The sequence below is a fragment of the Lissotriton helveticus genome, chromosome 9, assembly GCF_964261635.1.
Source record: "Lissotriton helveticus chromosome 9, aLisHel1.1, whole genome shotgun sequence".
In the NCBI taxonomy this organism is placed as follows: Eukaryota; Metazoa; Chordata; class Amphibia; order Caudata; family Salamandridae; genus Lissotriton; species Lissotriton helveticus.
Window position 1 is genome coordinate 99,493,836 of NC_136070.1, and position 25,371 is coordinate 99,519,206.

At 43.4% G+C, this 25,371-nt stretch overlaps 1 protein-coding gene across 1 annotated transcript in view; it reads left to right on the forward strand.

Annotated features, from left to right (window-relative positions):
- LOC144780977 (cysteine-rich protein 1) overlaps window positions 1-18,650 on the forward strand; it is a 49,440-nt gene extending 30,790 nt beyond the window's left edge. The window contains exons 2-5 of the mRNA XM_078659570.1: window positions 12,479-12,573; window positions 15,362-15,419; window positions 16,326-16,373; window positions 18,258-18,650. Of these exons, the coding sequence (XP_078515696.1) occupies window positions 12,479-12,573; window positions 15,362-15,419; window positions 16,326-16,366 (194 nt within the window). The 3' untranslated portion in view covers window positions 16,367-16,373; window positions 18,258-18,650. The remainder of the gene's footprint in view (window positions 1-12,478; window positions 12,574-15,361; window positions 15,420-16,325; window positions 16,374-18,257) is intronic.
- Window positions 18,651-25,371: the final 6,721 nt, after the last annotated feature.

The window sequence follows — 25,371 nt, forward strand, 5'->3', positions numbered from 1 at the left end:
CCCTGACGTACCTTTCTGCTCTTATGTCCATACCTGGCCACCAGTAACCTTGTTTGGTTCTCAGTTTCATTTTTCCTATCCCCAAATGACCTTCATGGAGTATCGCCAGTAGTTTGGGAACGATGTCCGCTGGGGGAATAACCTTATCTCCCCTATAAACAAACACTCCTTGATCATCCACCGATAGTTCTTCCCTGACTTCATAGTACGCACGTAGATTTTCCTTGATGCGCTTCTTCTCCGGCCATCCTTGTACTATGCACAATTTTACTTCCTGTATAGCTGGGTCCTCATCGTACGCTTCCTTCCACTCCTGGTTGCTGATGACCTTCTCCTGGTCCTCCGTCAGGGCCACCATCTCTTCCTCGCCAGCCTGGTCGTGTTCTCCAGGTTCCATGGCTGCCGACCTGCTCAGATAATCTGCTACTTTGTTCCAACTGCCAGGGATGTACTCCACGTCGTATCTAAATTCCAGTAGCTTCAATGTCATTTTTGAGATCCTGGGGGTGGCATTCTCGTGCCCACTGGAGGTTAAGACCTTTACTAAAGGTTTGTGATCTGTCCTTAACTGAAATCGTGTGCCCCACAAGAATTGTCTGAATCTCGTCATTGTCCACACTACGGCGAGCATCTCCTTTTCAATGACACTGTATTTTCTTTCTGTGTCATTTAAGGTGCGGGACGCGAAGCTTAGTGTGTCCATCACCCCTTGCCCCCGATCTTGCATCAAAACCGCACCCAAGCCTTTATCGCTGGCATCCGTAGTGAGCACAGTTTTTCCGTGAGGATCGTATCCTTGCAAGGGTATTGCTGCTGCCACATCTTTCTTTATGCTCTCAAATTCCCTTTGTGCTTCCTCTGTCCAGCTGAACACTGAGCTCTCTCTTGTTAGTTTCCTCATGTGGTGGGTCTTTGTTGCGAAGTGCTGCACGAATTTACTATAGTATTCGGCTATTCCTAAGAAGGACCTGACGTCCTCCTTGCTGGTGGGTGGTGGTGCTTCGCTGATCGCCTTCACATTGTCTGCCTTGGGGGTGATCCCTTGCACTCCAATCTCATGCCCCAAGTACGTCACTGCCTCCATGCCCAAGCGGCACTTCTCCCACTCCGCCGTGAGGCCCTTCTCTTCTAGCACTCTCAGCACTTTGGCCAGTTTGGCGTCGTGGTCCAGTTTGTCTCGTCCCATCACCAGGATATCATCCTGGAAATATTGGATGCCGTCCATATTCTTAAACAGTTGGTGCATCAATTTCTGAAACACCGCCGCCGCCGAGGCTAGTCCAAATGGCATGCGTCGGAATTGGTAGCACCCGAATGGGGTAATGAATGAAGTCAACCTCCTGCTCTCCGGGTGTAGTGCAATCTGATGGTACGCTGACGTCAAATCAATGGTGGAGTACCACTTGACACTTGACCCCTCTCGTTTTGGCCAACATCTCTTCAATCCTTGGCAAGGGAAACTTTTCCACCACGGTATTCTTATTTAGCTCGCGTAGGTCCACGCGTAGCCTGACCCTTCCATTGGGTTTCATGACCACTACCAGTGGCGCCAGCCACTCGGCACACGTGATTGGTTCAATAATTCCTCTTTTTTCTAGTCCTCGTAATTCTTCTTGTACCGCCTCTCTCACTGCCAGAGGTACGTTCCTCACTTTGTGAGACACCGGTGTGGCGTCCGCTCTAAGGACAATTCTGTGTGCAAACTTCTCGAGCTTTCCCACCGTACCTCCGAATAACTTGGGGTACTCCTTCTTCCACCTTTCCAGGTTTGGCCACACGTCCGGCTCGGTGAGGAGGATCTGTTCCTTACCTCCTGGGTCCAGTTTGATGCCCAGGTCGCCCTGGTCTAGCCATCCTAGTACCGATGGTCCCCTTTTGGATATGTACAATTTGCAGTTGGCGGTGCGTCCTCTGAACTCAAATTTTAGTGGACGGAATCCCAGCATGGGTATGCGATCTCCATTGTACGTGACCGGCCTTATGTCTAGTCTCTCCAGGTCTGGGCCCAAATGTGGTTCGAAGGTTTCCTCCCACACCGCTTTCTGGACTATGGTGTAGGGCGATCTCGTGTCTGCCACTATGCTTATCGGCACTCCTCCAATCGTCATATCCAGCACTGGTTTGGTTGACCTTTTGCTGTCTACACTCAATACCTGGTCGTAGATGCAGAGCACAGTGTCGACTTCTTCCTGGCCATTCTCCTCCGTGTCCTCCTGTCCTTGGTCGATGTTCTTGACCATGATTCTGGAAGACTTCTTGCGGCACACTTTCTCGTAGTCGCCTACGATTCCACAGTACATACATTTGGTACGAAACGCCGGGCACTTCCTGTCGTGGGCTTCATGTGCCCAATTTCCACATCTGTAGCATGTTTTCTTGTTGTTCCCCGTCTGTTTTCCTGGTGGTCCCGGATTCCCTTGCCACCTGTTCAGTCCCTTCGGCATGGCCCCCTTGCTTCTGTAGTCCTTGCGGGGCTCCTCATCTCCTACCCTGTTTACCATCGGACTCGCTGCAGTCTCCCTTTTCGCCGCCTCTGCACATCTTCGCGCCATTTCTGCTCTCTTGACCACTACCATTACCTCCTGTAGCGTGACCTCTCCGCTGGCCCACAACTTGTCTTGCACCCCGGTGCTCGTGGTGTGCATCACAATCTGATCCTTGATAAATTCATCCTGGAACGTGTCGTACTTGCACGTGGATGCCAAATTTCTTAGCGCTGTCACATACTCTTCCACTGACTCCCCTGGTTTCTGCTTTCTTTGTTGAAAATTGTATCTGTCGATTGAAACACAAACCACCGGTTTGTAATGGTCATTCAATTCCTCTATTGCATGGGCATACACGTCGTCGTCTGTACTTCCTCGTTGTTTAGGTATCAGATTTTTGAAGATCCTGAGCCCCTCCGGGCCTAGGTTATGTAATAATATTCGCCTCTTCCTTTGACTTGAGAACTTCTCCTCATTCTCGTCTTCTAACACCTCAATGAAGTTGTCTATATTGTCTCTGCCAGTCCTCCCACTTCATGAGTGGCTCTCCTGGTTTGGTTAAGAATTGCACAGGGGCCGTCGCTGATGCTGCTTGTGCACTCATCTTCTCGCGCTTCACTGTGGTTGGGGTGTCGTGACTTTTGGGGCTGCCTGGTGCACTGTCTTCCTCTCGTTTCTCTATTTTGTGCTGGGGGGCGTCTGTTTCTGCCCCTTTGCTCTTCCCAAAGGTCGCCAGTGCTCCTGCCCTTTATCAGTTGGTGTGGTGGGGTGTCTAAGGTCGTCTGCCCCTCCGCATGCGCTCACGTCGTGTCCCCGACGTTCCGACTGACTCTCCCTATGTACTTGCAGGCTCTGCCGCGCTCTCTGGTGTCCACTTGCCTGTGGATGGTGGTTGCTCGCCGGCCGCTGGCTCAAGCGGTGCGTCTGCCTCTTGATTTCAGGCCGTGTTCCACTGCTGTCCTGTTCGTTTCATTACACCCTGCCGTTTTTCTCATTTTTTTTTTCTTTCTTAGGTCCTCATCCCGCCCTCGTCGCCATTGTAATGATGCTAGGCCCCAAAGAATGACAGGACGCTGTGGTGGAGTGGTACGCTGTATTTACTAATTCGCTACTCCAGAGAGCGCCGAGCCGGTGCGACTCTGCTCCCGTGACTCGCGCTCTTTTCTCCCTCGCCTGCGCGCGCATCCTAAAGATGGCCGCCGGCACGTCGTGTTGTGACGCAACGTGCGTTCACTAGAACGTTAACTCTACAATGTCACATCCACAAGTTCACGAACCACAAAAAAACCCAGCTTTGGTAATGTAAGGCTTAATATATTATTTATGGCTGTTACGTACCGTTACTGCCCTGGTGGTGGTGGACGGCTGGGCACAGCTCTGCCTGCCTTTATGTTCGAAAGGCGGCCTAGGACAGGCTGCTGCCTGCACTGCGATGTCGTCGTGTGGGCTGGGTTAACCACCTCGGCCCAGAACTGCGTCTACCAATGATGACTCTTGGCGGGGACCGGTGCATGCGCGTGTGCCGGGCGTGGCATTTTGAAAGAAATCCATGCACGTTGCCTGCCGCACAGAACCAAATCCAGCCCACTGCCCCAGCCCAATCAGCGTCCCGCCCACCTGCAAGGGCCGTCGCCTAACTACAGAAAGTAATTTCAAAATGCGCATTGTGATCATGACCTTCACTCACAATCTGATCTGATCTACATATTAAATTCATTCATTAAATAAATAAATAATGAGTCGCACAGTCTGGACCAGTATTTGATGCGCAGTCAGTGAGGTAAATAACATTTTATATACTGTCTAGTCTACGGCTTCACATTACCATATGACGTGCAGGGTTGCAGACACCTGGTGTTATGTAGACCCGGCCCTGATAAATTAAGCACTATAACACTAGAGACAACAGGTGTAGCAAAGAATCCTAGGGAATGAAAAAGAATTGATGCATGAACATGATGTGAACACACGTTTTCGTGCAGTGTGACTTTCCTTTTAGCTTCCAACCATTTAAGATAAAATATGTTTTTTCTTGATGTTCATAGACACATTATGATCATCCACAAATCAGAAATGGGCAACCATAAATGATAATGTTTTAACCCTGCTTTTATTCACGCATTTGACTTGTTAATTTTTTTAGAAATGTATACAGCCACACTTTTTGCTTGTTCCTTCCTAACAATTTCAATAGCCCCACCTCCTGCTTGTCCTGGAAGATGCTGCAAAAGACAGTTTAACAAATGCATGAGTATAGGTGCAAACAAAAATATCCTCCTGTATGTATTTGACCATATCCGAAAGGTGTGTTCGTGGTGCAATAGACTGGAAGTATAAATGAATGGAAGTAGTGGGTGAGCGAAATTGGTGTCAGAACAGAGGACAACACGCATTGGCCTTGGCAAACTGTCAATGCTGTTTTGTTTGCGAACATAAAAAAACATTAAACGCCTAAGAAGCGATACAAAATATAAAAAATAGCACAGACAGACACATTGACCCATTCAGTTGTGTGGAGAAGCAAACGTGAATGACCTTTGAATAGATCAATGGATGAAAAAAGAGGGCTGACCAAAACCGCTGTAAGTACACACTATGTATGCCTTTCTATTATACATTTTATGAAAAACATGAGGCCTCTCCTGCCAGTCAAAGCTAGATGAAGGCTAGAATTGAAAAGAAGTCAAGCACTGAGAGAAAAAGGAAAATAAAGGGAAAGCAACAATAAAACGACTGTCATGCGTCAAAACAAAATGTAGTATCATAGTCGATAGAAGAAAGAACAAAAGCATTGAAATTATATATTTGGCTTACACGTTAATATGTTCCAGTCAGCGTCCCCAATACATTGACGGGGGTCTGTGGACCAGATACGTTTTAGTGAAGCGCAGCAAGCAGCCCGAGATACACATCTTCCGAGAACCTCTGAATAAATTCAAAGTTATCTAGGTCCTTGAGTAATCGTCACCATCCTGCTCTATCCCCAGGGGGGAACATCCTTTTCAACGTGGATGTTACCCCGCAGTACCATTACGACGCGTCTTTTACAACGCAAGTTGTAACCACTGTAAAAGACGCGTAGAAACGGTACGCGTTGTAACGGTACGCGTTGTACCGTCGTTCATCCATCCCCAGGCCCTACCAGGGTAACATAACCCAAGAGTGCGATAAACCATATTTGCTACGTTATGCTACCATTTCTGTTTCACCCATGGCATCCCTTAGTTTCTGTTTACATTACCCTGCTTTACTGCACATTGTCGACCTTCTCCAGTCAGATACGTTAATATCTCTCCTGCTGTGTGTCTTTCCTCCTCCCTGCTTCCATTTTCTTTACCATAATGTCCTATCACCACCTGCCCTGGTCTCAGGTGTGACTTAAGTGCCTTGCACAAAATGGCTGACGTGACTCCATTTTGTCTGGCTGAGCAGTCTTTCAATGTGGCCTCGTTTCAAAAGCGGGGCTTGGTGGAATATAATACATCTTCAGTGAGTTTCATTAGAGCAGAGTGTTCAGGAAATGATCCCTAGCGCAGTCCAGTGTACTAGAATCTTGACTGCATGGCTGCCCCCATTGTTTTCAATGTGGGTGTCTCGTGGAGTTACAATGGTCTACGGTTACATTGCCCTGCCCAATTACTGCACATTGTAGTTATGAATTCCCACACTGAATAGTGTTCTCAGTACCTGGCACAGTTAGGATCCCAACGTCGCTTTGTTAGAAGAATCTGAATTTTCACACTCTTAAATATTTTATACAGAAATCAGTCAACAGGTCTCTTTTTTGCACGCACGGGCATATCTGTGACACGGCTACTCACCACCTCCCATTGTGTTGAGCTCCCAGTGCACCTGTTGCATCTCATTCTAGGGGCTCCACGCCACAGTAGAAGATATTGTGGGTCCTCAAGTGTCTCGCTGTGGAGCATCATTATAACCACTTACACCCACAAACCTCTTGTGTCCAGATCTCAGAAACTCTGAAGACCACACTGTCTGATCATGACCTGGAGCTTTCTTCTGCCTCTGCTCCCCCAGGAACATTTTTCATTTAGTTCCCATCCTTCCATAGCTCCTGAGTTCCTGTTATAAGACTGTATGGGTCATCCAGCAAACTACACTGCAAACACCCAATTGGCTCATGACTGGTTGGTCACATGAAGGTAAAGCCACAATCGTAGACCCATACACTACACCAGGAAAGCGCTATGTGGCCAAGTAATTGGTAAAAATACACTGTATGGAACGTATAATGTATGGAACATAACACAATCCAACTGTATATATTGTGTAAAAACTTATTTTACAAGAAGAGAAAGAGGCTACCACTCAATACATGTATGTATGTATGTATGTATGTATATATATATATATATCTATATATATATATATACATATATATGATATGTGAACAAGGGCTCGTGGGCCCGAGACGCGTCATTGCTGAAACTACCTAAATAAAATACCATCTTGCCAGATCCTGTGGTCCGTCTCCTTCCTCGCCTGTCTCTGTGGACCGGAGGTTGTTTGGAGTTGTTGCTGCATATATATATATATATATATATATATATATATATATATATATATATAAGCTCCCAGTCACTACCTCCAATCCCCTCGGACCGGCGAAGCGAAGACAGAGACAGACCACAATTCAGGTAACCATTTCCTTTACTGCAGCATACGGATGGTAGATAAAACAGCAATGACGCGTTTCGGGCGTAGCCGCCCTTGTTCACATGCAATTAGTTACAAGTCTAAATAACTTTTTATAATGCGAGTCACTCCACCTACTTCCCGCCTCCAGCTTGGTCATGTGACCCATGAACAAAAACAAAATACTATTTACCCGAAATCTCAAGGGCTAGCAGCATATATTATACATTACATTAATATATGTATAACAGTATTACTTATAATGTTCATTTTTGTATTATAGTCAGCATAAATGCAGTTTTTAAAACATTAAATAGGAAACATGGCAAATGTTGTGGCATCAATAGAATACATTCTATATATCTTGGCTAAATCCATAAACTGATAAACATCTGTCACAAACAGTGTGTATAGCCATGGGTCACTAGTTCCTCTCCGAACTAAATTTTATGCTGGGAATTTGTAGGCATTGGAATGCAGAATTTAGTGCAAGAAATATATAATATATGTGACTGAACTATATTATATACACATACACATACACATACACATATAGATATATAGATATATATATATATATACATATATATATATATATATATATATATATATATATATATATATATATATATATATATATATATATATATATATATATATATATATATATATATATATATATATATAAAAAACAATGTCCTGCAGATTCAGCTCTCGATGCTGCACTTTAGCCACAGGTACAGACCTCTCACCAAAATTAGTGAAACGAAGTGTTTTTATTCTCTCCTCTCCACCAGCATGACGCGTTTCGGCTGTATTACAACAGCCTTGATCACATATATATACGTCGATTCACCAGAATATATGTGATATCAATTTGATTTCTCTTGCCCTTTACCCCAAATGACATCACAAGATTGATCTCTTGCCCCTCCTTTTACCTCTCAACAAACTCCTAGCTGCTTGTGAGGGGTAACGGAAGGGCAGATAGCTAATACAACAAAAAGTTACCTGGGCTTTTATAGCTGTTAACGTTTTAGGTCTGGTGTCAGCCAAGACCTTTTAATTTTACTAAAATGTGTATAATATACTAATATGTAGGGGCTTTCAGCCACCTCTCTCCATCCATTGGTCTGTTGTTGTGTCAGTCACATTTTGCCTCAGCCCATTACAGCATACATCATGGGACAGTGTGTTATCCTGCTTTAAGCCACCGGTTAACTTCACTTACTGTCTTTTGCTGATTTAACAATGAGCACACCCTCACACTAGTTCCCCTCTGTGATAGCAAGAACCCCAACACATGGCACATTCCATCATTTTGGAATGTGTTTTGCTTTTCTGACTGCTGCTATTTCACAGCATACTAGGCCAGATTGGGTCCATTTGAGATTGTTCTTTATTGTTATCCTCTTTTTACTTTTTTCCTTCTCTCCTGCTTTCTTTCCTAATTTATTTATTTTCTTTCTTTCTTTCTTTTTTTCTTTCTTTCTTTCTCCCGAGTCAGGACTGAACTTTCTGCCTCTCCGGGGGCTGCGTTCAGTGCAGGATGGACTGCCATGACCCAACTAGGTGATCTGTGGTGTGGGGTTGGTTTGAACATTTTTGCCAGGGATGGCTGTGGTTTACAGTCTGTCCATGACCCAATCCGCTGTGTTCCCCTAGTAACATCGACAAAGGACTACTCTTCAAGATGAAGGGGCCAAAACAACATTGCTGAGCCTGCGTTGCTAAAAAAAAGCGTCATGTAGCTCGCTAGATTAAAGAGGGGACAAGGATTTATTGGGGCAGTTAAAGAGTTTTGAAAGAGCTCTCTGGAACCTCAAGAGACTGAAGAGAAACCGACAGAAATGGGCAGCACAAGAGTTAATTGGAAAAGTTGCTTCAGCAGGATAAATAAGTGAAAAGCTTGACTGCCCTAAATGATCCTTTTGCACAGAAATGGCAGATGTGCAGTGTTCGAAGACACATTTGCATTTCTTCACCACATTGAGGTCGCTTTCTTTGAACAGCTGCACAGCTACTCTGACAGATGAAAGCTTTTTTGAGAAGTGTTTAGCCATATTTTAGCTTCTCTGGGATTTTAGTGAAGCAGAATGCAGGAAATATGATGGGGTGTAATTAGGGTTCCCAGTTTTATGGTATTATTTTTTTGACATTTCCATCTGTATTTATCCATATTTATTTTTGGGTAATTTTATCTGTATTTATCCATATTTATTTTAGGTTTTGTGGGTCTGAAAATGGTATAGTTCCACATTTATTTACCAGTAAATATGAACTCATGCTTGAATGCTTGCCAGGTTTCAGAGATATGAACATCCGAAGAAGATAAATCAATGCGCCTGTGTGAAAATATGCAAATTTTTGTATCAACCTTGTGCATGTCTACTGCTGTTTAAACCTCTTTATTAAAATTCCTTTCTTTATTAACCCCTTACCTATCAATCCACAGAGGTACTGGCAAGGCAGTCATGGCAGAGATTATTTAGAATCACCCAAATGCAACCCAATTTCCGTTTTTATCCACATTTAAGGATAAATACAGACAAGGAAATAAATTGTTTTCTGTCTGTATTTATCTGTTAAAATCAGTAAAAACAGAAAACAGGGAGCGTTAGGTATAATTAAGTTTTTCTGTTATTTGACGCTGCATCATTATCGTAAACCAGTGCCCTCACAGCAAGGAGGATGGTGGATACCTGTAAGGAAACTGGGAGTCATCTGACACACTGCAGTGACTGGTGAAGTCTCAGGTTCAGCCTGGCATGTGGCTGATTCTTACATGTAGCTGCCTCTGGTCCAATCCCATCTGCCTTTCAAAGGCTCAGTTTTAAGGCCAAAAACTAGCCCTGCATAGGAACATATAGCGCCTATTTACTAATTGGCTGGTTGTTCCCAATATATTTATACATTCGCTGTCAACCAGTAATTTGGGGGCTATATCATATAAATGTTTTAAAAAACCACTTCCATTTGATGTTATTCATTTTACAAAGCACACCGAATGAGCTCTCAGATTTTTTATATTTTTTTTTTAAAGGTTTTTATTGAAGAAAAACAAGAGAATATACATAAATTGGGTGTCATACACCTAACACGATGCATCAAAAGGTGGGCAAATATACAATGCGTTAAAAGCAATTTTACAGACGGATGCAATTGTGGCAACGATACTTACTTAAAGGGGAAATACTAACAGCTATCCGACAAAACAGTAGTCCGCAAAGGTAGCCCACCCACGATACAGGATATTAAAGACCACGTTAGTCACCCGACAAATAAGAAAATCGGTACAGGATAATCGACCCGTCTCTTGTGAAAGAAGAAATGAAGAAGAAAAAAAGGCCATAGAACTAAACTAATGTAAAATAATAAACCCTTCCCCATTCCCCCCACCCTACACCTCTGCAATGGCTGCGGCCCATCCCCACTAGCAGCGTGCCTGTCGCCCCGGAACTGGTCCTAAAAGAAGGAAAGAAGAAAGTGGAGGAGGGAATAACAAACAGGCCCCTGGTCACATTGCCCCCCGCCGGCAGCCGCCCACCCCATAGATCTTCAGGATAAGAAAAAGCAGCAAGTAAAATCCAACAGGGGGGGGAAGCATATAAAAACCGCCCCCCTCCCGCGCAATCATGAGGTACAGTCCCGCGTCAAATGAAGTCATTTTTCAAACCGATACGGTAAAAGTCAACCCTGGCCACTACGATTCTTCATGCAAGCCCAGTCCATTTGAACCGCCATCACAACAGGACGATCAAGAAATAGGAAAGTTTCCAAATCGACACGGAAGGAGTAATAACATGATAGACATTTCCAAAGTCCAAAAGTCAAACAAAGTTCACTCCCCACCAGCAATAAATCAGCAGAGCGTTCTGGGTCCATTTGAGAGAAAAGGGGCAGGTTATTAATCCAGCTGTCCTTGGAAGACTCGCGATGAAATATAGAACTAGTCACATCCATTCCAGGCGATATCGACATAGGGCAAAACACACATCCGATAGTTTTGGGCTCGCTCATTGCCATCTGGGGTTCACAAAGAATTACAAAGTCTGACTGCTGCACAGGGTCCTCGGTAGCAATCAGAGCTTGTGCCGCGGGGAGAGAATCGTGATTAACAACCAACAAAGGGTCGGAGTCCGGCCTCCGGCAGATGATATCAGCCGTTACAATCATCCTCTGGACAATGGGGGTGACTCGTACTTGGAGCTCCCCAATGGCGGCCATGATAGTATGTAGCGACGGTGTACATTCAGCCCGCTCCATCGTCCCTCACTGAGCGACCGGGCAGGTCTCTGAACCCCGGAGGTCGACTACTCCGGGGCACCAGGCAAAGGCTATGTAGATGACAACTGTGGGCACCTCCAACAGCACGATCTCAACACCGTCGCTGCCAGCGGGGAACCAAGCCCTTCGACCCCGGGAGCTCAGCGGGGCCTCCGGGCAGCGGATCCCCGACCAAAGCAGTCGATATGCAAAGCTGCAGCAGTTGCGGGATAAAGCTGCCACCGAACCACCATCCAAAACGGACAAGAAAGACGCCACTTCGGGATACCGGAAGCCACCCACGTCCCGCAGCCGATGTTGTTCAACTCCAACCCAGCTGGGTTGGAACTCGAGGCCCCGGCTTCAACTCCGGGTTAGGCCGAGAATGGCGCACAGCATATCTTCGTCATTTGAGCAGCTAGAAAGTCCGGGATCGCACCCTTGGAGTCAGGCGCACTTCAGCTGCACGGGAGTCCGGTGGGAATTCAGGATGAGAGTCAGGATTTATGAGCAACCGGCGGAGGTCGGCGGAGCCGGGAGCTTATGCGGCCATCTTGGTTGCTAGCGTAGCTCCTCCCTCGAGCTCTCAGATTTACTTTCCCAATGCATCCATCAATTTCCAATGTTTTCACAAAATGGCTGTTCCGCGCAGTTCCCTTACTGAGTAGGTACCACCATTTTGCTGAGTAGTTACCACCATTTTGTGTAACACCATTAACTGATGAGGCAATGTGCCTCAGTGAACTAAGGCAGATGCATACACACTCTGCCGGCTTCTGTTACAAGGGGACACTTTGGGCCCTGTAGTGTTGTTCTGGACACCCACCCAACAGAGGCGTCACCAGTCAGGTGACCATGCAATAAAAGGGTCTGGGTGCACATGCTCGAGACAAGTGCAGTGCCCACAGCAGCAGTGTTGTGCCATCATTTAGTCTAGCCTGTGGGTCTAGGGACCATGTAATTACAAGCCCTGTGTGTGAGCACTGTTTTAGCACTACAGCTCTGTCTTTCTTCCATTTCTATTAGTCTTTGATCCCCGCTCATTTTTCTCCTGTCTTCTCTCTTGGCAGCCGAGAAGGTCACCTCCCTGGGCAAAGACTGGCACAGACCGTGCTTGAAATGCGAGAAGTGCAAGAAGACCTTGTCTCCTGGCAGCCATGCTGAGGTATGATTTCGGAAACATGTTGAGTTTACGCTCCTTGCACTCCTTCTTGTTCCCTGGGAGTTGGGTGGGGGTCGGGAAGGAAGGGTGATGGATGGAATTGGGGTATGTCTCTCTGATCTATATACTACACTGCATATAAAGGAGTGAGCCAGTGCTTAATTTGAGCTGGTGGTTTCCTGTGCTCGGCCCCTAGCACTTAATTGCCAGCACCGAGCTTATGACAGTCTGCCACATGGTGGCGCTGTTTATCTACTTTGGAGACCACCACAACAACAGTTGTTTATTAATTCAATATGCATTAAGATTACAAATACCTGCAGCCAAAAACATTCTTATAGGTTTGGGGGTTTGGAATAGTTAGAATTGCCACACTTGTATGAGTGTGATGGTTAGTAGTTTGGTTGTTACTGTAGTTGGCAGAACTGGCAGCGGCAATGGGCGGTGCAAGTGGCCTCCTGATGTGGGTCCCGGTACGTATTTATTTACACATTTAGCACTGGAGAGAGTTTACAAAGTGCCTTATTTAGAGTTTGGTGCATGGGAACTCCTGTCTCAAAGATGGCGGGTGTCTAATCCGCTGTATTGCAAGTGCATTATCGTCTATAGCACCTGTAACATGGCCAACAGGATAGCTGCTTCGTTCTGATGGGTTATCCCATCTGCCAATCTCTAAATACAGCACTGGGCATTTACAGATTTGAATACCGGCGTATGTAAACTACCCCTGCACGTGCAAGTTACAACTATTTGCTTTTTCACATGTATTTACCTCTGTAAGTCGAGTGTGTGGTCTTAATGTACTTTTGGAAATGCATGATATTCACAAAGATAGTGGACTTATGCCTATTTCACTACTAGAACTCAAGCAGAATGTTTTTATTGCTTAAATAACAAATTAAATGAAAATAGATCTGGTTCCCGTGGACAAATGTTGGACACTTTTGATTTAAAGGTGTTGCCAAAGTCGCAAAACCCATCCCCTTTGTGTAGCTACGACCACATCACATTCATATTCAAAAGAGAATTTTTTATCACCAAAACAAAAACAACGTGAATCCCACAAATCCCAAAAACTCAATATGGGTTAATTGAACATTGCATATTTATTTTCCATTCATTAAAAACACGTAAAACCACATATATGTTATACAGAAAACTTAATTCTACAATTTATTTATTTATTTATTATAAAGTTTTGTATAGCGCGAACAAGACCCGTGGGTATCAGAGCGCTTAACATAGAAGGCATATGAGAAAGACATATATATACGACAGTTATACGGACAACAAATATGAGGTAGATGATAAATATACAATATCAATGTGCAAAAAAAAGCTAAATTAATTCTACAATGTGTAAAAAGCAATTAAATAATCATACAAATGTCAATACATTGTCCAAATATTACAAGCCACAAAAATCGCATAAAAACAGTTATTGAGCAGAAACCAAATAGTACAGTGCGAGAGAACAAGCAAGAAAGTTATTTCTAGTCATAAAAGCACCACACCAATCTAACACAAATCACTTATTACACAGAGGGATGGCTTTTTCTCCTATCATTTGTTTAGTGTAACAGCTGTCCTCAAAGATTTAGGGTGGGCTTTATCATCAGAGCATGTTGATGCCAAAGGGGATTATTTTTGCGACTTTGGTCTGTTTGGCGCCCTACTTCTTTGGTTTAATAGGGCCCCTCTCTCTTTCTTGAGAATTAAAGGTATTGCCTCCAGGGACAATTTAGGGATTGTTTGGGCCCCGGGCAAGACCTCTATTGGGGCCCCCTCTTAGGACTAACTTTACATTTATAGCCCATTTACAGCTTATTCAAGCCTTCATGATTCCTAAAATCATTGATTTATACCTTAACATTTCAGAAAAAGTAGATACAAGTGCTAAAATGTGTATCTATGATACATGTCCCTGAAAGCACACCTTTTCCCCAAGTGCTATTTGATGACAACACCCCCCCCTACCGTGTATATTACTTAGTGTGTCATTCATATCCCTTTCTGCATGGCACACAGTACAGATTACATTGACTGTACAGGTCAGCAGTAAGGTGCCTGTGCCCAGCAGGACACCCTGGTCTCATTCAAGCGACTCAGTTCAAGGGTTGCATCAGTCTATGGGTTGAGCCAGGAGATTTAAAAAAGAGAAGCAAGATAGACAGAGAGAGGAAAGTGTAAACTAGAGGCAGGTAGAAGTCGAGAGAGGTAAAGAAAGGTAAGCAAGGCAGGGTGAGAGAGAGATACAAGTACATCAGATAGTTGCCCTACAGAATGATTAGGTAGAAATGTTAAGTGGTGAAGTAGGATAAGGTAGAGAGAGACTAAATCAGATGCAGGAGTAGAAAGAAGGATACAAGTTGAGATAGAGAAGAGAAAGAGCACAAGGAAAGCAAGTCTTCTTATTGCTCAGATTGCTTTCCTGGGGGTGTGGGGGGCTTTGGAAGGGGGAGGTGCCTGTCACCCACTTGGCCATTGCCTTAAAACATCTCTGAGTGTCGCTGTGTTGACATGGATGACTTTAAGAAATATAAAAGTTGTGCAATTTTCCTGTGGCCTTGTTCAATACCCTATTAATGAACCGAAGATGAATGTGTGTGCTGTCCTCAGACACTGGTCTAGGTCAACAAAGGCTCTTTCATGAACCCGGCCTATTGTGATTCACAGGAGGTTGGAATGGAAATGAGGGTACAGGACAGCATACTCAGTAATTAAGTTCCATCTGTAAGTGCTGCCTCTCTTCTTTTCCCATCTGTAAATGTTTTCTCGCTTCATTCCCCAGCATGAAGGTAAACCTTACTGCAACCAGCCTTGCTACGCTGCATTGTTTGGACCCAAAGGTAGGGGTTTCTTCATTATCTATTTACATTTGTGGCCAATTACCAGTCAGATAAATCAAATGTTTTACTATATAAATGTGGATTCAGATATTCACTGTACGTGTGTGTATAAATATATATATATGTGTGTGTGTATAAATATACACACACACATACACTGCCTTAAATGTTCTCTTACTGCAATATGGATTATATTGAAACTTTTTCCATGGCTGATTTTAGCTCCCAGCCTGGTCCTTGAAATCATCTTAAAGTAGTAATTTATAGACTTAAGTGTAGAGTTGTTTTTTTGAAATTTCAAGTTACTTTCTAAGAAAACTGCTGGGTCAAGACATAGTTAACGAACAACCCATACGTAATATTGTGGTGGGAGACATGTACTTTGTTGTCTAGTGCTCTGGGAATTTTAGCTTCACAATGAATGTGCCACATTGACAGACATCTGTAAACTTTTTGGCACCAGGTCCACTCAGTAACGCACGATTCTAAGCACGCGAGCCAGTCTGCTTTTTGCACCTCGCCCCAGCACCTCATTTGTAACCAGTTGGGAAGCATCATGGAGGCCCTGGTTTATGTATGGACTCCTTTGAGGTCAGAGCCTAAAGAAGCTTGAGCCAAACCTGTGTTTGAAGGCCATACGCAATGTGTGCATTCCTTAAGCAATGCCTCAGCATGGGGAAAGCAGGGGTTCAAATGCAGGGCATAACTGTTCTCTAGTTAGGAAGCATTGTGTAGACTTTGACCCTGGGAACAGAAAACGTTTGCCAAGTTCCATGATGACATTCTGCGGTGAGGTGTCTATTGACATTCAGTTAATCTTCTTAACCCATTTGTTTGCAGTGAGCTTTTGGAGGGAGAGTGTTACTTTCCAGACTGCCAGTAACTGTGGTTCTTTTTTACCTTCAGGTTTTGGTCGCGGTGGGGCGGAAAGCCATAGCTTCAAATAATGCAGAGGTAAGCGTGTGCAAACTTCAAAGGTTTCGTGGCGTGGACAGTTCCAATGGTGCTTTTCACCCCTTGGTCTTTTTATGCATCTTAATCGTACAAACGTATCCCTTGATATGATTGAGTGCAGCACGTGCAGATCTTACGACCAAAATGTTTGTGTAAGGGGTAGCAAGGAGAAAAGAACTGTTTTGATGATAGCTCTTAATGCAGGCAGGCCAATTTGGTTACCATACATATAACAATAAATTTTTAACAAGTCAAAAAATATCATTGATGTATGGAGGGGCTAACTATTATAAGAGTCACACTTGTAGGAGGGGGGTGGCAGGTAACTCTCAGCTGGATCATGCCCGTGCACAGTATATTGAAATTTAATTCAATTTTATACCATGTGGGGAGATACTTAGACCACTTGGATTGGTCACTTCTCAGTGAAGTATTATGTCCCATTCTAAGTTTTGTGACCTGGAAGAGATTTAACACCACTAGTGTTCCCCTGTTCTGAACTCCAGGGTTCAGAAAGTTATTTTTTGTTTGCCTGAGAAATTTGGTTGGATTGTACCTGGCAAAGTTTCTGCATGGAAAAATCTCTGGATCATTGCGGTCCTCGTGCAGCGCGTGGTTGATACCGATGCAAGCACCATTTTACCTCGAGTCGCTGGATCCAGACCCATGTATCTCAGGCTTGTAGAGCTCCTCACTGCCTGCCAGTACTACTGCATGCTTCTGCTCATGCAGTCAGGGGGCAATGCTGGTTGTATATAACTGTAATTAATTAATTGTGTCCGAAACTTTATAATGTGCCCAAAAATACAGCCAGTGGGTACTGCGTGTGCATGTCAAAAGGTCTCTGGCCTTTACAGATGACTTGGATAGGTCCTGCACTTGGCCTTGCACACAATTTCAGAAGGGCAGTGACCGTCCACTACATAGAGTAAAATGCACTAATTTCATATAATAGCACACCAATTACATGTGATTAATTTTTTGAGGGCTTTTTATCCCTTTAAAGTGAGAGATACCTGGACCTCAACACAAAATTAACAAATGACTCAACACATTGCAAACCAACCCCACTTTCTAGTTATAAAACAACCTGAGGCAAGCTAATGAGGAAGACCCTTCTCGGTATATAAGAAATAGAAAAACCCCTCCATTCTTGCCAATGAATGTCAAAATAACAGGCACTAGATTCCTGGTGCAGTTTGAAAACAAGCTTTGGCAATGCTAAAATGTCTTGCTTTAAAGACATGTTGCATGGTACTGTTAAGCATTACAAGTAGATAGCATGGGAATGTATCTGTATTTGTGCAGAAGCAAAGAACTGCAGAATAACATTGTGCAGGTTAAAAGGTTAGGTGTGACAGGTGTACCATCAAGCCAGACCTAAAAATGCATGTAAGTGAATGACTACCCTCCTTCCATCTGCCGCCAGAGAAAAACATCATACATTATCTGGTTATTTAAGATACTAATAACATTGTAATGTCATGAGTGTGCCCCCTGAAAGTTCAAGCTCCTGCAGCTGGATAAATAAACAAAATGATCACAGCTCTGTGGATGGCAAGCACTTTTTTTTGTGGAAGTGCACAACTTCCGCCCAATCAAAACATGTGGGTGGGTACCAAAGACACTTTCCTGCAGATTTTCACATAACTGTCTAGCAACAGCTGTGCTGTCAAGCCAGACCATACAAATGATACTCAGATTACAAGCATATTATTAATGTTGCAAAGGGAATCTCAGAGTCGAAGGCAGTTTGTTTCTTTTATTTACTGTGATAACTATTAAAAACGTTCCCTTTAAATCATCCAGAATAGCGACATTATTAATAAATGCTCCTTTGTTTTTTAAATGTGTGTGTACTTATTTAGTTTTTTTCTTCCTTAGACCTCGGAGAGAAGAATCCAATTCAAGCACTTGAGAAACAAGAAAGAAAAAAAAACATTGTCTTAACCTTCCGATAAAGATGAGGTGCTTTAATTAAAATGCACCATGTTTTTTTTTAACTGTTCAAGGATTTTAACCAGTTTACATCTTTGTTAGTCGTAATTGAACGACGATTACTGGGTTTGCCCACAGTCTGAACTGTTTTTTTTATTATTAGAGGCGGAATGGTTAACAAATTTGGCTAAAATTTAAGAACAGTACATTACAACTTTCTAAGATTAAACCACACATTCAAACTACGAAGTAACAGTTTTTAACCTAAGCTCTTACCATAAATGTTTTAAGATGTATATGATTATTTCTTACAAATATTAAAATTTTAAAAAGACATAATGAGAGAGTATTATTTATTTATATTTATTGTTTCATGATCTGGTAAATGTTTCTTGGATGAAAAGCTGCGCCTGTTTACTACATTTGTAACTGGTGTATGACATAAACCGGAAAGTTCTACGACTGTCCTAAGCCAGGAAAAAACTCTTTGCAAATAAGGACAATCCAGAGAAAATGATTATAAATTCAGGCCCCTAGTTTGTGAATTTAGGAGCCTTCGAAAGACCAAACATGAATGATCTCAAATAAAATAGCTAGAAAGTGATTTTCAACTTAGCAAGACACCCCAGGGCAGATCTACAAGGACGTGCAGCAGCACGGCAACACAAGCCGTTTGGCTGCGCCACGCTGCGGCACTTCCGAAGCACAGTAATGCAATCTATTTCCAATAATATATCGCATTCATGTGCTCTTGCCTGCTCTGGCGCACAAACTGCAGCCATGTGCCGGCGCAGGCACCCTTGCACCATGGTGCAATGATGCCTGCGTCATGGGGAGATTGTTTTTGTGCAGGAAGGGGCACCTTCCTGCACAAAAACAATCACTACAGACATTTTCCTCTTTCAGTGCGTGCTGTAGAATGCAGCACGCTGTGAAAGAGGATAAAACGAGGAGAAATTAAAACATTTCTCCTCGTTGCGCCTTGCTATGCCTTCCTTGGGGAGGCGTAGCATTGACACGCATTTCCAGATTTACGATCCCTCGTAATGACAGAGGTCAGTGAATAAACTCGACAAAGTAGGAGTGTGGTGGAAACAGTGGAATCTACAGTCGAATAGTGAGTTTGGCTCAACTAATAAATTTACTTGGTGACTGTAACTATCCCGTAATAGCCTGTCAGATGAGGTCAAAGGAATTTACAATGCTTTGATGTGAGTCTACAATGGTATATATACGGTTTGTGCAAGAAAATCAGTGGATGTCGTAGAAGCTTAGTGAGCTGAGATGAACAGAAGCCGTAGTGGCTCATGAGAATGGGTGAATGAGAGACACAATGGCTGATTTCAAGAATCAGTTTCGGCAGTGCGATCCAGGGATCCACCTCGCTCCATCCAAGCAGAATTCCACACTAAAGCAAGATTAATGATGGACAAAAAGAAATTCAACCACATTATGCCTGGAGGATATCTGTGTATCCTCCATTGGCTTCCACAGAAGGTCAGAATAAAATTATATATCGATTGTGTAACTCACAAAGCCATACATCAGCAAAGACCTAACTGCATGGTCACGCTCATGACATTCTCTGGCGAAGTCAGACATTCCAGAAGGCATACCACTAGTAGTGCCTTCCAAAGACAAACCAAAACAAGCACAGAACAGGTACTTCACCAGAGAAGCAACAAGTATATGGAACTCTCTACCAATCTACCAGAGATAACAACCGAAGTAACTCTCCTTCAGGACGGTGTAAAGACTTTCACTTTCCAAATGCACCTAACCCCTCATCACAAGTGGCCAGGTTATGATAATTATTGCATCCTATGAAATCCAACACTGATGAGTACCACATTAATCAGGTGTGATAATTATCGCCTTGTGTACGTTTTGTCAGTGAAAAGGGGCATAACATGGATTTGATGCTTGCTGCATCAAAAAACATGTATGCCGTGCTATTTCCTGGCCTTTTTCTCCCTTTGAATTCTGTCATGGTTGACCTAATCAAATTTAACTGGGGATGTGGTTTTTATCATGCCCAGTAATTACTTGGTGCGATAAAACTGCAAAACTCACAATTTCGATATGTCCAGGAGTTACCGCACACCTAAGAAGTTATCGGACTACTGGTTGCGAAGGCCTTTGGTTATGATCTGGCTTGAGATGAACATTTGTATCCACTGCTAAATCCTCTCACGTCTCTTATCCATCCCTTTCTGTTCACTCTTCCCTTTTCCTTCCAATTCTTTCACCTGTGGGTCTATATATTTTTCTTTGAACTCCCCTTCCGTCTCTTATGCTTTCTGTATGCTCTTAAAAAGCAAACTCTTGTGTGCTTTGCCCTATAGCGGCAAATGTGGGTCGCTTTAACCACAAGGATCATTGTAGACAAGTACAACTTTGGTTCCAATATCGACGCAGTCCCGGAGCTATTCCAAGATGGCGCTTATGTAAGAGTCTTCAAACTTCTTGAATCAATGTCTGCTCCCTAAAACCGATATGCTATTATGGCACATTAGGAGGGTTAAGGAGTGATTCATGAACAATCCACCTTTTTGAAACAATATAACAATTCTATCGCCTTATTTGAATATGCTGGCGAGATTGTAGTCCATCGTTAATTGCTACCACCGTAACAGAGTGGCTATAGCTAGCGCATGCACTGCACACCACGTTTGGATCGGTATGAACAGATCTCACGAATGAATGATACGGTAAGCGAGGCATTTAACTGAGTTTGGCCTCCGGACAATCACCCGGGCACCGTTCCTAACGTTGACCAGTGCTGCTTGTATTTCACCCCAGGAGCCGGTTGCCTTGCAGTATCCTGTTTGACACTCCCAATGCGTGGAATTTGATCCTTTTGAAAAACGAACACGTAAACGCGGTGTAAATAAGATACAGGTATAGCTTTATTCCTAATTATACCTGTATCTTTCTTGAATATATAGGGGGATAGTGTCGTTAAACACAGTTCCATTATTTTACAGACCACTGAGTTCACAGAGGGACTTTGACCCCTTCAAGCAAACGCCCCATCAGTTAAGGATTAAGATTAATGGAGTGTACAATAAGGTACTGTGAACATTGGTGTGATTAGACTCTACCTACTGCATGAGTGGGAAATGTAGCCCCCTTTTACAGAAGCTTACCATTATCTTACAGAATATTCTATGAGCAGTACCTTGGGACTGATTTCCACTGAGTGAATCACCTCTTCTTACAGAGCTTGAGGTAAATATGGTTTCATGGTGATCACTTTATTTTTCACCGCTCGGACTTTGATCGTGACCCCAAAAAAAACCCCTGTTATCATATATATTTTTCTGCTATAGGAATGAAAACTCAATTGACCATGGAAATTATCACCACTTCACCTCCCTTGAGGGTAAGCCAATAACTAGACACAGATAGGTCATTATACTTATTTATACGCCCTGACAACAGCCTAACTACTGAATGTCCTATTTTATAGGGTCATCAATAATCTTAGGCTGCCCCTTCTTGCTCTTTGTCCTGATGAAGACTCGCATGGCCCAGGCATAAATAACCGACAGGCCCAAAAGACGAGTCGAAACGTAGACACTCTCAACTATTCAACCCGGATCAATGTGTTTTTCCTTTTTCTCTGCTGCTGTGCAAATATTGATGTGACATATATATGTCTGAGCAGTTTTGACTATTTTGATTTATTTGACCAGGTTTTACAGGATGGCTGATTAACTCTACCATTGCTGTTATGATAAAAAAATGTATTGAATAGTGTTTGTCACTAAATTTTTTCAGTGATTTCCTCTTTCCTTAAAATCTCCGACACTTCTTTACTACACCCTTTTCTATTTTGCACGCTCCGGTTGGGGCAACCTATTTTGTTTATGATCAATTGAAGAGCCATAAATCTTTTGGCATTTTGGATATACATACCATTAAATGTTTTTTGGTCATATTTGATTGCTGTTGTCTGGTGCATTTTGCTTATAATTGGTGCATTAATTGGATAGAGCTGATTGTTTACTAAGCTCCAAAAATGTGTTGAATTATTGAATATGGACTGATTTATTCAGGGTTCTTGAAAATATAGAGGTCTCGGACCATTTTCATATACCGCATAAAAACCCAGGTCCAGTACCTTCTGGGTTACCCCATTACTTTAATGGTTACCTGATTGAAGATAGAATCACCAAAATAGAGAAGAGTATTCTTGGTATTTCGCAAATCAATCCTGGTGTCCGGAAAATAGGCAGGTCTGATTCGCACACAGTGAGGGGAGCAAACGTAGACTCCAAGGGGCCCCTTACACAAACCACCCTGTCCCTTACTCACTGCTGGGCTAGAAACGGAAGTTATTAAATCGACCCACTTACTCCAGGGTGGTTTATTTCAACCATCAACATTGATAGAGGGGACGAGTGATACTAGTTCTAGGACCCCCAAGCAATCTATTGATAGTGCTCCGAGTGCCTAAATGTCCCTTCACCTTCCTCCGGAATCAACCCCATACACAGTTGTTTTGGCCAACGTTCCAGTGCTTTCTCCTAATGCACAGGAGCATTGGTCAACACTAAGGAACAAGGCCCTACATTTGTTGAGCACTAGGATCGGCTTAAATGATCACCTATTTACGGAATTTAAAATGGCTCGCAGAGTACCATGGCTCGGAAAATCACATAAGACCTTAGATGGTGACTGCATGGTCTTGAGATTTAGGTCACCAAGTCTGGTTCCGTTTATATTGAAGAGGGCCGGAAATTAACATCTTCCCCTTAGGGTTCTTTTATCAACTAAATAGTGATTCCTGGCACAGGGTGAGGAGAGGGGTAACTCCACCTTATGCCCGACCTAATAATTCTGTCCCTATAAGCAATCGCTTTGAAGCCCTTACTTCTCTAGAAGATATAGACTGACTCGGAATGCCTGCTTGTTCCACCTCTACTGGCACCCATGCATCCAAGGGACATCGAGAGTCTGACCCTGAAACAGCTACATTCACTAGTGATGATCTCTCTCAAAATAAGGGACGACAAAAGATCAGGGATTGTGTCTGCTCATAGGAACAGTATTTCAGGGGTAGACCCCCAAACTGGGGTGGGCATGAGTTTGGTGGTGGTGAGGGAGAACGGCCATATAAAATCACCTCTAGTAAGATCCTCCTTCCCATATAGCACCTCTGGACTGGAAGTTTTGGGTAATGTCAATTTGCACATCACCCCTGAAGCCACAACCTAAGGGCATTCAAAATGAAATCTGTCCATAGTCTCTTGGAACATAGAGGGATTAACTTCTAAAACTTTTTCAAAAGAGTGGTCTGCATTTATTGAAAATCACGATATTTGGTTATTCCGGGGAAACTTGTTCCCTGGAGCAAGTTTACCATCCTGGGTTTTTTACTTTCTCTAAAGTAGCATTTGATAGAGGGGGATAGAGAGTTAGACCTATAGGTGAACTTACCTGTTGGGCTAGACAGCAAGCAGGTTATAAGGTGGAGAAAGTATACATTGATAGTCTGGACATCATGGCTATACAGATACGGTTGGCACAATCACCAGATATTTTGATTATTAACGTCTATGCAAGAGGGATGCCGGATGGTAGAGGTTCCAACATAGTTACCCTTCTTGATAGTTTTATAGAAAATAATAGGGGATGTTGTAATTTGATAAAAGGAGGAGATTTTAACTGCTGCTTCAAGCCCCTAGATGAAGATGATGGCAGCCTCAGTGTAGAGGAAGATGCTCAGGGGAACATTGCGTAATTAGATTTATGCCCAATTAAAAAGTGGACTGAGGCCGCCTTGCAGCTGAAGGGGCTGTGTTTGGAACGGGGTGTGAGGGCAGTAAATGGGAGGTCCCAGTCGGACAGAATGGGCTCTCACACATTCAATAACGGCTTGCGAAGTAGTCGGATAGACTATATATTCCTCAACATTGAATTCTGGTCATCCCTATTAGATATGGAAGTCCAGGAGCGGAATTAAAGTGACCATAATCCCCTGGTGTTATCAATTCAGGTTTTGGGCCTAATTAACGCCAACGACCAACCTGCAGAGCCGCCTATAGCAGATGTCATGCTTACTAATGATTCCAGGAGAGTTAGATGGGCTGCGATCATTGACAACGATGGGGATCTAGAACAGATTAATATAATGGTTGCTCGCTCAGTAGCTACCCTTCAAAATTATGACACGCAGGAGGACATTAATGCAATTGTTCTCCAGGTTCACAATAATTTGTTCTTGAAACTTGATTTTTTTTAATTAAACCTAAAAAACGGATGACAAAAACGCGCCCAAAGGCAGCACCCTGGTATAATAAATCGTATAGAGAGGCTTACAAGTTACTCTCAAGAACCATTAGATCAAAAATCATGGGTGATATTAAAAAGGCAAGAATCGGGTATAAGATAACCAAATTTCAAGCAAAGAAGGAATGGGACGAGCAACGCTGGCAAGATCTGCTTACAGCCAGTAAAGGGATAAACATGATAAAATGTTTGCAGCTTGTTAAATGGGGTAGCGGCGTACTAATCCAAACACCGGTTAATCATGTAGCCCCTGAGTTGTGGGCCTCGCATTATGAGTCAAAGTTTACCACTTCCGCTCATAGTAATGACCTCTTTCAAAGGCCTTCTCTTACTATCCCTTTGCACTTTCCTAGATTAAAGGTCGTATCTGTCATTAAAAAGGTACCAAGCGGCAGGGCCCCAGGCCCTGATTGCATACCGGCGGACCTGTTTTTGCACAATAAAGAAGCTTGGGTAACCTATATACAGATACTGGCCAATTCAACAGTAAGTGGCGCCCCCATTCCAGGCACTTGGTTTGGTGCTGAAATTCTCCCGTTATATTGTAGTGCCCAAGATTTTGAAGTCCCGTATGGGAGGTCGGTCCTTCAGGTTCACCGCAGCGAGACTGTGGAACTCTCTACCGCTGTGTTTGAGAGGTATGGGAGATCTCCCTTCCTTCAAGAAAGCTTTAAAAACACACCTCTTTCCTAGAACAATGTAAGCTGACCAGTAGCTGGAAACATCATGTATGGGTTACAATAGTCTAAAGCGCCAGGATACC